Genomic DNA, 13268 nt, shown 5'->3' with positions numbered 1-13268 from the left:
CAAAATTCTTTCCTGGTATCTGAATTCAGTGCTATGATAATATTTCCAACAGGTTAAAGGCACATCATTTTTTCCTTCTTTAGAGTTTGAAATTCTGTTTTTTTTTTAGTCATTTTGATTAGAAATTGAAGTCATGAGTGCTCTGGTTTCCCCATTGATAATGTATTGTGCATTTCATTAAATCTGTTGAATGTTTTAATGCATACTTTTTCAGTTTGGGCAGACATAGTCTAGGTCCTTAGTGAAGAAGTGCAATATAAAATGTTTTTACTGATTGGCATATTGATTAGCACGTTTTACTAATTGACATTTTGTCAAAGTGGTCACTTGTTCAAACTGCATAAAAGGACAGCTAAAATGTTCACAGTACAAATAGCAAACAGAAGTTAGAATTTCTGTCTTTGGCAGCATGTTTTCAATAAAAATAATGAAACTGTACGACATCTGTGTGATCTTTTGACTTTCACAACTTCTAGGTGGGTGTTTTAAACCAAGTTTCCTTTTTATTTATCTCATTTCTCAGAGAAACACCGAGCTACCGTCTTACCCATGGATGTTTTTATGTCATTGCCATCAGTTCCGTTCATCGTGTTTCCTCCACCAAGAGTGCCATCTGCTGGAGGAGCTGAGCATCTCTCAATCTGCTGGAAGAGCTTCTGTATGCTATAAGAGACACCTGATCCACATTGAATGTCATTAATGCAAATGATATTTCACATAAATATCCAAAAAAAACCATTCAGTTTTACAATCATTCAGCAGGAAACCTCATCAACAGCTGCCTGCTGATGAAGATAGCCAGCTCCTAGTCCATCCCATTGAGCTCAGCTACACTAACTAACTAACTACACTAAGAAAGTCATAGAGGTATTTCTTTATTCTCCTGCTGAAAATTAAATAATCCTAAATAATCTTTAACAATATTAAGAGTTTCACATTACATTACATTATCACATCATTTAGGGAAAGATCCAATAAGTGACAGATTATCTAAACCTATTGGTTTACCCTTTATAGATTGGAGGAAAATAACAACAATATGTGAATATGATTTGTTTTTCTTCCATTCAAAATGTGTATCTGTGATTAATACAAAAAAAACAATAACTGAGCAACCCATATGCAGACTGAGCGACTGAGAAGCCTATACTGTATGTAGCATACAAATCTGCATATATAAACTTGAACTTAAGGATTCATAGTCGTTATTATCTGTTTATATCTCTACATAACCCTCAGTCTGTAAAGTACAATAAATAAATCATATGTGTCCACTGATCGTTAATGCAGGAAGTGTCATTAGTTTCAGCAAAACAAAGACTTCTGTCACTCTCCTTAGTAAGCGGTTTAGCCAGACCTGTTAGCTTCCTTCTGGTGCTCAGTGAGAGGAGGAAAAACGTGAGTTTCCGTATAGCAATTTGCGTATTCACTGACACAAGTGCTTTAAAAGTTAACTGGGAAAGTTATTGTAACAGCCTAAAGACGAAAAAACAAACAACAGCAAAAATGGATTTGTAATGTTTATTGTCTCTTATATGCTGTACATTACTTCTGCTGAATCTCCCAAATAGAATAAAGCAAATCTCAGTCTAAAAAGAAACAGTACCATCTTTAAACATAGGTTTTAATCAACAATCCACATTTCATGATATATAATGGCGAAAACAATTCAAGTTCAAGCATATGATTTACACAAGCATATTAAATATATGTACATGTGTTGCAGATTCTAAAGTGACAACTATAAATCAATTACTGATGTATAATTGGACACAGAGTTTTTGCCCACACTCAGGACTTGCCAGGTATGACTGCATTCTTCATGACCTCTGTTCATGATGCAAAATGAGCCAAACTGATAAGGCTGTGAAAAACAGGAACAAAATGTTTCCAACATTGTCATTCTTAAAACCAAAAGTCAGATTTTTGGCCAAATAAATCACTTGACGCAGGGGAAGCAGCTACAGAACATCTTCTTGAATGGATTGTTGCTGTCGTGCCTCTTAGCTCTGCCGAGTCTGATCAGGGCTTCACCGAGCATGGCGTCGGTTTTCTGAACATTGGTGAAGATGTAGTCCATCATGGGCCCTTGCTCTTCCACCAGCATGGCCACATCCAGGAACACTTCATGGACGCTCTTGATGCGCTTCTCCAAATCGATCAGGTCCTGATGTCTGCTTTCGATCTGGGTGAGAGCCGATCGTGCTGTTTTTCCTTCTGGGAGCACATTTTCACTGAAGATGTTCCACTGGCCGGTCTCCAGCATCTCCTCAATCTGCTCACCCGTCACCTCTCGACCCACGATCTCCATCTGCCGCTGGATGTGCATCTTGCAGGTCTCCTTGTGGCTCATCTCCGTTTCATTGTATTCCATCATGGCGTCTCGAAAATTGTTGCTCAGGCCGGCGTACTGGGTTCTAGCGATTCTAGCAACGGCTGAGTTGATGCCGTGCTCTTCCTCCAGTTCTTTTGCGTGAGAGTCGATTTTGCGAAGGCGCCCCAGCAGGTCTTCCCCACGGGTTTTGATGTCTGCGGCGATGGCGTTGGAGTCTCGCTTTATGGTGCTGGTGCGAATTGGCTCAGTGAGGATACGTGAGTTCTGGTCTCTGAGACGCTTCACGTCCAGGCGAATGAGCTGGATCTCACGCCTCGTTTCCTGAGCCTCGTCGAGCACGGCCTCCATATCTGCACTGTTATCAAAAATGACGGCCTGCTGTTGGAGGTCATCTTCCAAGTCCACGTTGCTGAATGAGTCTGAGACAGACTCTGCATATTCCAGCTCATCCACATTACTGCTGGACTCAGAGAGAGCCTGCAGGTCAATCAGTCTGTCTCTCATGGCTGCCTCTATAAAGAAAACACAAAAGAACAATGAATAATTTCAATGATTTTCACCCACAAATTTCATTAATGACATTACCTGATAAGAATTACTGGATTTTCCAATAATTTTTCAGCTTTTTTATAAGGTCATGCATGGTACCTTTTTTAGTTTATGTGATGTATGTTGTAAAATTAAAGAAGGGTTCCAAAACTTGTCATACAGTGTATACCCAACGTTATTGATGATGTTACTAATTGTAACCTTAGTGTTCTAGGGTTAAAAAAATATTGTTTTAGATTTTTATTTGGCTGCTTGTGGTGCAAGGGAAACTGAAGCCTACTTCACTATTACCATAACCACTATGATGTCTGTTTTTTCAGCTACCAATTAAGTGACATGTTATAAGTCCTTACAGGCAAGTTTATTCACTTGGCGGCCATCTTTACAATGCTATCGGGAAGTTCTCTCCAGTCATATCAGATGAGCCTCCCATTTGATTTGGAGGGGCCAAAATAAGGTCAATTTACTATTTCAGAAACATATAAAACATATAAAACAAAATAAAAGCTTTTGTTTTGTCTCATTATGCCCAGTGCACTTGTGCAGATCACCAGAGAGGGCAGTTTTCCCCTGACCATGCCAAATCGAAAGTTATAAGAAATCCCACTTATATTTCAAACAGTGGCTGCTCTCCTAATTATTAATAATGTCTCTGGTGACATCTAGCAAGAGGCTCATAGACCATGTGAAAACTAGACAACTACATTACAAGCCAGTGTGCTACCAGTGAACTATCTGGTTTAGTTATTGGTTAGCACATTATTGGTGTGTAAAGGTATGCAAGTTCATAGCATTTGGTTAGAGAAAGTGCTGTGGTAACATAATTACATATAGTCAGATAATTAAACCACTTTCTCTAGTTCCCAACTAAAAATGCAGCATGGCCTGCTTAAGCTCCACCATCTGGGTTGGCCAGATACCAAGATGGTTGACCAGCATGAAAGATCAGTATAGTTAACCAGTATAACCAAGCAACCAGCTGGATAGCTAGAAACGTTTTAAAATGTGAAGTCAAGGCTTTTCCCACTCTGCTAAAAAGAAAACACAGAAATCAGTCTTAAATGGTAACTGTTAGGCCAATGCTCATTAAGAAACAAAACCACAATGTTTAATCCTAATGGTTTCTGAGATTTTTTAGGAATGACAGTGTGTGGTAGGGTCTACAGATTTGCAGCTAGACATATATCTCAAAAACCTTCTTTCAGCAGATGCAAATGTAAAAAGATTTTATTCCAAGTAATTCTGGAACATTTGTATTAATCAATCATGATGGAATTCTGACATAACAACTGCTAGGTTCACAATATGTCAAAAAGACAAAAACATAAAAAATAGAGATACAATATTTTTAACAGCAACACACTACTTGTCAGTTCTTCCAGAATCATCATTACCTTGCCAATGAAGATCCCTCATTGACAGTAAAAGCATAGACAATACAAATGCACCTTTCTAACTATACAAAAGCTCCTGTCTGTTTTTTCCAATGTCTACACCTGAAAAACTGCAGTCACAGGACGGGTTTCTCCAAGCAAAACTATTCATGGGTGGCGTCACTCACCAAACAAGTTTGCAAATAGTTTAGATCTTACTGACAAACTTACAGGAGGTGCTTTAGTAAAGGAATTGATAAAAAAGTAAGTGAGGAAAGAATATAGGCTATTTAAAATGTATTTGGAAGTCTGGGTTCAAACTGGGAGCTAAAGGGTTTCTTGACCTGTAACAGTAGAGAAGCTGATTGGATGTTATAAAGAATCACATAGAAAATAACAATTAGACCAGGGAAGGAACCAATTAGGTGTTGGAATGTTTTGGTTTTGAATAGTGATGGACCGATTTCACTTATTAAAGGACCCTTAAAGGTTGTACAAATGTTGTTATTAAACTTGAAATGTAGATTTTAGGACTTGTGCCCAAACTGTACAATCACTTAAGCAGTCTTTTATGAAATTGGCCTTACAGTTTTAAAGAAACATGTACAGTATTGAGTTTTCTCTAATCCATTTAATTTAGGGCCAGAGTGGGCGTACACTGTAGATGTTAACTCAAATAAACTAATTTAGAGACATTAAAAAAACATTAGTATTAAATAAGATTGTAATGATAATGAACTGTTTTATCAAATGTAGACAGAGATCACATAAAGTTAGATTAACTATACATTTTTCACTCACACAAAAAAGGCTCTACTCTATTTATTTCTCATCATTTAGCTCCACATTACCTTAATGGTTCACCAGCAACAGCACAGATTTGAAGGTTTTGAAGCCTCGTCCTACAGGTGCCATGTCATCTTCAGTGACTCGGGTTGTGAACAGCAGGGCAGGTGTCATGTATGAGACTGCATGAAGGAATGTGAGTTTTAGGACGCGCCTCTAATGCAAAACGTGAAAAGATCATTGGGTCATTGTGCAGGTTTTGTCTGACGTAACAGGTTTGTCAATGTCTTTCCTGTGGAATGAAGCATACCTAAGAATAGGCCCAAAGACGTACACAGCATTAAGGGTACATACCAAGTGCTCATTATGAACATCATAAATATCTGTTATCTATAGTGACACGTTCTTAATGTATATCTATTTGTAAAGCAAAAAAAAGTTACTAACTGCTTTAAAGTACATACTGTATTCAATTAACATTTGGCAGCAGCCTAATAAATGCATTCTGCAGCAAATTAACAATAATTTAACATCTGGAAAAACATGTAAACATTGCATAATGGATGCATTATTTATTTTTTACCCATGTTCAAGAGAAGTATATCAATGCTGACTCACAAAAAACTTGTATCAGTAAATTTTTACAGTTTTATTTTTAAATATGTTTGTGTATTATTTATTATAATTCTTGTGAAGATTGTCATGTTCTGTCTAAATGTATTTAATAATTGGTTAAAGAAATGATTAATAATTAAAAATTACTTGGATTAAAGTCTTTTTTTTACACTGTCATTACATGACTTCTACAGAAAGTTAATAAATGTTTATTTTCCTCCTGTAAAGTTTTCTAGTTTACTATCACGAGGCCGTTTTGTTTTATGCATTTTATGTGTATTCATATAATTATTTCGTGATAATATCACTTAAACAACACCTCATAATCTGTGTTACTGATAACTGGTGTATGCGATGAGATCTTTTTTCTTAAGATTTTGTGTTGATGCTGCATAATGTATTATTATTATATATTATATATTATACATACATTATACATATATTATATATTATACATTATACATTATATATTATATATAAATGTCAAATGCTTTTCTTTTGTAACACTTTAATGCCTGAACCATCAAGCAATTGCCAGAACATTCTTTAAAACTGAACGATTCATTTAGCCTGAACAAGACATTAAATAAACCTTTGAATATATAATTTTATTTTGTTTCACGTTTGATACATCAGGGATTTATTGTTTATTTTATTTATTTATTTATTTAAACAAACTAAAACAAGTTTGTTTTTTTTATATATATAGCTGGTTTGCTTGGGGAACCTACAGCTGTCCACTAGCTTTAGCTTACACAGATGGGGGTAACAGTTCTGAAGAAGCTAGCCACATACCAGTCAATACATTGAGAAATCTAGCTACCCAACAGCCAACCAAAAAATAGCATCGTTGTATCCGGGTATAATTTAGGGAATACGCTAATAACTTTTCAAAGTAGACATCTAGAGCAGGGGTGTTCAAACTACGGACCTTTTTTGGAGCGGCCCGCGAGGTATTTTAGAAATAGAATTCAAAATTTGAACGCTAGGTGTCAAAAACTGGCCTTAAGGGGAGAGGGTGCACAGTTTTAGAGCAGAAAATCGGGCCAAAGAGTCTAAAAGCGGAGAGGGTGCGCAGTTTTAGAGCAGAAAAACGGGCCAAAGAGTCTAAAAGCGGAGAGGGTGCGCAGTTGTAGCGCAGAAAAACAGGCCAAAGAGTCTAAAAGTTGCCGTAATTAAGGAGTTTAATATTAAGAGACATCATGAAATGAAACATCAATGTAAAAAATCTTAGTTTACACAACACTGTCAAAGATAGTAAGTCAAGTAAAATGGTGTGTAAATGAAATAATCAGGAAAATGTATTATTTAAAGTGGTATATTTCATTAGTTGTTTTATTACAGAGTCTGTGGCCCGTGACTTCAAATATATTTCTCCTTCTGGCCCCCAACAAAAAAAGTTTGGACACCCCTGCTCTAGAGCGTTAAACTGGTCTAGTGACTGTAAGACTGTGTGCTGTGAGAGCGGCTCTCAGAGCTCTGTACAGTGCTGCCCTCTACAGGTCACTAACAGCGGAGTCTCACCTGCACCTGGGCGGAGAACAACACCACCACCTCCTCCTCCTCCACACCATTTACTACAGCCATTAACTTCCGCCCTGTGATCTCCTCAGCGTTATCAGAGCGCGGGACGCGGCTGTAGCTTCAAGAGTCTCAGTAGCGTGAATTTACCCTCATTTTGTGGTTCATTTACTGTTAGTGTGCCTCTGTGAGAAATCAGACCTGCGCGCGAGCGGCCTGTCTAGAGGACCTTCAGACTGATAACCGGGTTATAATGACTGAGCACTACTGAGCACTGAAACACAGGTAAGGCCCGCTCACCTGTAGCGCTGCAAATGTACCACTGTACCACGTATCACTGTTATTATCATCAGACACCAGTATTATTATTATTAATAAACTATCCAACAGCTGCTGTTTAAGTAGAATTTTAACTAGCGCGGCTGACTAATCAACAGTTTTACTGTAGCACACCTCAAGTGTACGTTGAATCAACGTTCATTTTCTATGGTGTAATGCAAGTTGATATTTGTCGTCAGAATTTTTTATTTTCTAAACATCGATTTTACGTTTCTTTAACATTAATTCAAATTTCCCTTACTAAATATTATTAGCTGGTATATTTCTTTAGTACAAGAAAGGCATACTTTAATAACAATTATAATAATTTTCATTAAGTTTCATTATTTGTAGGTAGCACTTAAGTTGCTTAAAATATGTATCTTCATTTTTGTCGATTTTAGTTTACTACACAATTTGAATATACAAACTATCCCTTACACATTTCTTAATAATTGGACCTATACAAAAAAATTATTTTTTCCATTAACTTCCATGAAAAGCCCAAACGTTTTTTTTTCTCTCTCGTGTGGAGTTGCTGCTTTAGAAATACTTGTTTTTCATTGGATAGCGACCATAGCAAGTGTATAAGACTCCAACCATTCAAAACCTATAAATGAACCTTTATTAAATGTCAGAATTTCAGCACTAACTTATTCCTGAGACAATGTTAAATAATGATTGTTTAAAGGTTATTTACTAATCCCATCATCAACATTAGCAGGTGTAACACAACAGTTATTCATTGTTTATTCAATGCTCTTTGCCATCTGGGTTGGCTCCTCTTTATTGTCACTGTAGCAAATCAGCAAGCAGATAAGAAATGGATAAAATGGACTTTGCCCAAAATAAAACAAACACCACACAGGGGATGAGGCAGCTGAACCTGTATGTAAACATCAGTCCCCAAACGAGTCAGTCTTGTTTGGCAGGAACATCACATGCTGTGTTTCACAGATGCAGTTAAAGTGTCTAACACTTTTTTTTTTGCCCAGTGTAATTTTGCATTCTGTCCCAGCCCTAAGCTTACTCTGGCCAAGTAAATCAGGACTATGAAGCAGCACTACCCTCATGTTTTGCATACATTAAAGGTCCAGATCTTGTTTACAGACACACCTTTTAATGAACACATTCAGGTACTTTAAGTTGCACACATTTCTGACACGTAGCTATGCTCCTAAATCTAGCAGAAAGCCTTTCTGGACAGGGAGGCCTTGGTTTCGGATGGTGTCCCATTGCGTTTGTCCATATAGTGTATTGGGGGATTCCCCTTACTCTTACACACTAATCACACTCATCTCAGGAAGTGGTTGTAATTTCGCTGGCGACTAGATTTAGCTTGCACAGATGGGGGTGCATAAAAATGTGTGCTGGGTTGGGGGTCCCCAATGACTGGCCCGAAAACCCCTAAATACAACACACATGCATATTTACATTGTCAGATTGTCAGAACTCATTTTGGATTTTGGCAAAAATCATGGTTTCTAAATATGGCCTGTTCAAAGTATCCAATTTTATTTATTTATTTTTCTCAGACCTTGATTAGCAGACAAGGCCTAAGGAAGGTTACTAACTGTAATAAGAAACAGTACGTTGAATAAAACGTCCAAGCTGTACAAATTTCCTTACTCTTTAAACCTTGTACTAACACTCAGCAACCACAGGCTTCTATGTACAGCTTTCTAAAGCCAAAAGCACTGATACACCATTCCACTGTACAGCGTTGTTGGCACTAACATAATCTTTATGAAAGAGTCATTACAAATAAACCGTATTTGACAATAACCCTGTACAAAAAACTCAAGATGATGCAGTAATATCTAAGAAATTGTGTTCTTCTCCAAAGATGAATGGGGAAAATCCAACTACAAGAAGTCCTGATTCTGTAAGGTACCTAAGGACAATGTCAAGCATCAGGGAAATTATTTTCCTATTACCTTTTTTCTTGCCATTTAAATAATTTTAAAATCTCACCCAATAGGTAGGATACCAGTGCTTTATTTACATGTATGTGGCTTAGGTAATCAGTGAAATCCAAACTTTATTATTTGTTTTTAATACATTCGACCTTCAGTCTCATTGTTGCTCTAAAAGTGTTTTATTATTTAAACTAAAATATCTAATTTGACTTCTGGGTCTTTCTCCAGTCCATATAATTGGATAATATGGTATGGTGTGATTACCTACATTTAATGGCCTTTGATTCATGTTTCTCTCTTCAGAGTTCGGCTGCCATGAGGGACAGATTGAGCCACCTTCAGGCTTTGTCCCAGTCTAATGGCGATGGGGAGGAGCTAAAGAACGGTGCAGCTTCTAATTCCTTTCAAAACTCTCATGAAGAAGTTCCCCAAAATCATGAAGAAGCTTCCCCGGATCACAACAGTGACCCTGAGATGGAGGCCGTGTTTGATGAGGTGGATGGCATTCGGAGAGATGTTCAGCTCATCCACTTGGAGGTGAAACGTCTGAAAGAGCAGAATGCTCGTGTTTACACTGAGCTACCAAACTCCACGCCAGCTGCTGTCCAGCAAGACTCCAGTGCCATCGCTGCTGACATCAAGAGGCGTGCTGAAGACTTGCTGGTGCGTCTCCGAAAAATGGACGCCCATGCTGAGGAACTGGAGCAACATCATGGCAGCAGTGCTGCTGTTACTAGAATTGCCCGCACGCAGTACGCCGGCCTGAGCAACAGTTTCTGCGACGTGATGATGGAATACAATGAAGCGGAGGTGAGGCACAGGGAGACGTGCAAGATGCACATCCAGCGGCAGATGGAGATCGTGGGTCGAGAGGTGACAGGTGAGCAGATTGAGGAGATGCTGGAGACCGGCCAGTGGAACATCTTCAGTGAAAGCATGCTCTCAGAGGGGAAAACAGCACGATCTGCTCTCAACCAGATCGAAAGCAGACATCGTGACCTGCTGGAGTTGGAGGAGCGAATCAAGAGCATCCATGAAGTGTTCCTGGATGTGGCCATGCTGGTGGAAGAACAGAACTCAATGATTGACTACATACAAACCAACGTCCAAAACACAGATGCAGAGATGAAAGGCGTTCTGATAAAACTTGACAGGGCGAAAAGACATGACCGGAGCAATCCCTTCAAAAAGATCTTCTTTTGGCGGCGCTAATATTTGCAGTTTGTTTGAGTTTGGTTGCTGTGAATACACTGATTGCTATTTATGATATGCTGCAGCTCAGGTCAAAGTAATGGCAAGAAAAACAAGCAGGGTTATGCCGCGTTAAGCCTAGTTCTAGACTGCATTCTCCTCTCTGTGAATTTTGTTTAGCCCAGGAATAGGCTAAATCCTAGTCCTGTAATAAAGTGAAAAAAGTATATTCTATTGCATCGTAATAATTTGAGTAGGGTAAAACATGACATGTATAAGAGTGTGCCTATTTAATAAATGGTTTAAACATTAACCACGTATTTACCACATTTTTTATGTCTCTGAAATGAGCTATAAAACAAAATATTAATATAATATTAATATTAAATATAATTACAAAATATTAATCACTTAGCCGAATCTTTTATTAAATGTTAATAACTGCCAGATCATGACATTTAAGTTCAGTGTGCTGTAAATCATTTATACACGCTTATAAAGGGGTCTAGTTTTGAAATAGGCTTTAGGTAATATATGCTTAGAATCTCAAGCTCAAATCAAGTTATTGGCAAAAAGAAAAGTGTTTAAAGGTCAATGATCCATATACAGGTCAGAAAGTATTGAAAGGAATCTCTGCAGATCTATTTTCTGAAACTAAATGGTGCCAAATATTGACTTTGAATGCTCATTTACACACGACAGAGCAAATTTTTAACCTTATCCACAACCCAGTCAGTTCCCAAAGTCAGTCTGGGTGCAACTCAACTACTCAATTATTATATAGAATTATAACCCTGACAAAATGGGAGTGCCAGGTTAGTAACCAAAATATTAACATAGTAATAATTTTTGTACTATTTGGAAGGAATAAAGTGTTGCAATGTCAACATACAGGGGCTGGACAATGAAACTGAAACACCTGGTTTTAGACCACAATAATTTATTGTAGTGACGGACAGTTCTGGTGGAAACAGGAGAGTTGAGCTGCACATTGAATTCTGCCATGATTTGGGCAGCCGTGCAGTGCTCTTACTGCTGCAATGTGCAATTAATGAAGATTGGCCCCCAGGCTGCTCCAATTTAGCCATGAATCCTCCCACACTAGTGACAAGTGTTCCAGTTTCATTGTCCAACCCCTGTACATTGTACTTCTGCTGCCATTGACCAACCAACCAACATATTTTTATGCTCAAAAAGTAGTTATTAATGGTTAGTAAGCAGTTGGAATGGTCTTTTTTTAGATATGCAGTGTTGGGTACAATTGTGTACTTATTAGTAATACTAGCTATATTTTGAGTGTGTTGTATGTAGTATAGAATAAATATCCAGCATATATATTTAGAACTTGTTGGTCTGGTGGACACTAGTTTCCCACAATGCAATGTAAAATGGAAAGGGAACTAATGGTTACTAATTTCTGAAAAGAAAATATGATAATGAGCAGCGTGTCAGTGGTAGCAGAACAATAAGTTATCTATGCTTCTATGGCATCACCTTATCACTTCCTCTTAGTACAAAACAGAACTCAGTTTCCTAAAAGCATCTAAGCATTTAGAACATCTTATCAACCATCTAAGAATCATCTTAGTGCAAAGAACCTTTAGGAAAACTCACCTCATGTTTATTAGGTAATGGTTGGTGCATTAACCTGCCATACCTGCACTTTTAAGGTTAGCTTATAGAATATACCTTATAGTATTAGTGTACAGTACAAAACTTGTATACAGCCTTGGATTTTAGCCCAACTGCAGTAAAGACAAATGATTGTGGGTAATCTAAAAATAGTCAAAACCACATTGATCATAAAAAATGATGACATTTGGTAAAAAAATTCTTTGCATTTTCTAACCGTAAGCTCTAAAGTTTAGGTTTTGAGCATCACACTGTATTACTAAAATAAAATAATGAAAATAGTTCTCAGGAGTTTGAGCACTGGGTTATTGATCACAGGGTCGTAAGTTTGATAATCAGGTTTTCTGAGTTTCCACCCTTGGGCCCATGGACCGCATGGCTGACCCTTCTCTCTGACCTTGGCTTTCTAAGTGCTGACCCCAGTACTTCTGTGAAAAGAATAACTTGCTTGTACTGTAGCCTATAGTGACAATTCCTTTAGTTTAACTGACTACTGGTGTGATGTGTAGCATTGAATAAACATGAATAAATATAAACAGCTTTCAGGTGAAATTAAGCTTGTAGTATACCAGGAGCTACACATGTTTCTGTGCAACGTTTCTGCTTTTAGACCAGTAACTTGCCAGTGAAATTGTGTATTTTTTTTAATTGTGTTCTCAATTGCACTAGTAAAATTCATCACAAATACAGTGTCTAAACTGCGCTAAGTATGTGAGACTTGGAACCAATAATGACTTTAATGTAATTGGATGGAATTTTGGCGAGAGAGCAGAAGATAAAATGGGGAGTCTCCTGGCTAATGCAAGAGAGTTGGCAGCCTTATAATTTTATCATTTATCTGGTAAACTTTTCTTTTTAACAAGCTAGCTACTGGACCTCTACCATCTGTGATAATGAGGAACATAAAATTGCACCATTCAAAACCACCACAAGTTGTGTTGTTACAAGATCTTGTGTTGTAATAGTAAAATAAATGTATTTTACAATATATATAAAAAATTATTATGAGATATTATGTTCTAAATATAT

At 37.5% G+C, this 13268-nt stretch overlaps 2 protein-coding genes across 2 annotated transcripts; one reads left to right on the top strand and one right to left on the bottom strand.

Annotated features, from left to right (window-relative positions):
• Positions 1–1507: 1507 nt before the first annotated feature.
• On the bottom strand, positions 1508–5238 carry stx11b.1 (syntaxin 11b, tandem duplicate 1). The gene is made up of 2 exons (XM_007258171.4): positions 5109–5238; positions 1508–2847 (listed from the first exon to the last, which is right to left on the bottom strand). The coding sequence occupies exon 2, from the start codon at positions 2837–2839 to the stop codon at positions 1940–1942; it is 900 nt and encodes a 299-aa protein (XP_007258233.1). The 5' UTR covers positions 2840–2847; positions 5109–5238; the 3' UTR covers positions 1508–1939.
• A 1978-nt stretch (positions 5239–7216) lies between these two features.
• On the top strand, positions 7217–10920 carry LOC103031977 (syntaxin-11). Its single transcript, XM_007258170.4, has 2 exons — positions 7217–7464; positions 9720–10920. Exon 2 carries the CDS (start codon positions 9732–9734, stop codon positions 10626–10628), a length of 897 nt encoding a protein of 298 aa, XP_007258232.3. The 5' UTR covers positions 7217–7464; positions 9720–9731; the 3' UTR covers positions 10629–10920.
• Positions 10921–13268: the final 2348 nt, after the last annotated feature.

This window comes from Astyanax mexicanus, chromosome 1 (assembly GCF_023375975.1).
Source record: "Astyanax mexicanus isolate ESR-SI-001 chromosome 1, AstMex3_surface, whole genome shotgun sequence".
Lineage (NCBI taxonomy): Eukaryota > Metazoa > Chordata > Actinopteri > Characiformes > Acestrorhamphidae > Astyanax > Astyanax mexicanus.
This window is presented reverse-complemented; position numbering and strand designations above follow the sequence as displayed.

What these genes read in the sequence shown, in the direction of transcription:
- LOC103031977 (XM_007258170.4), top strand. Translation starts at nt 9,732, where the DNA reads ATGAGGGACAGATTGAGCCACCTTCAGGCTTTGTCCCAGTCTAATGGC.
- stx11b.1 (XM_007258171.4), bottom strand. Translation starts at nt 2,839, where the DNA reads ATGAGAGACAGACTGATTGACCTGCAGGCTCTCTCTGAGTCCAGCAGT.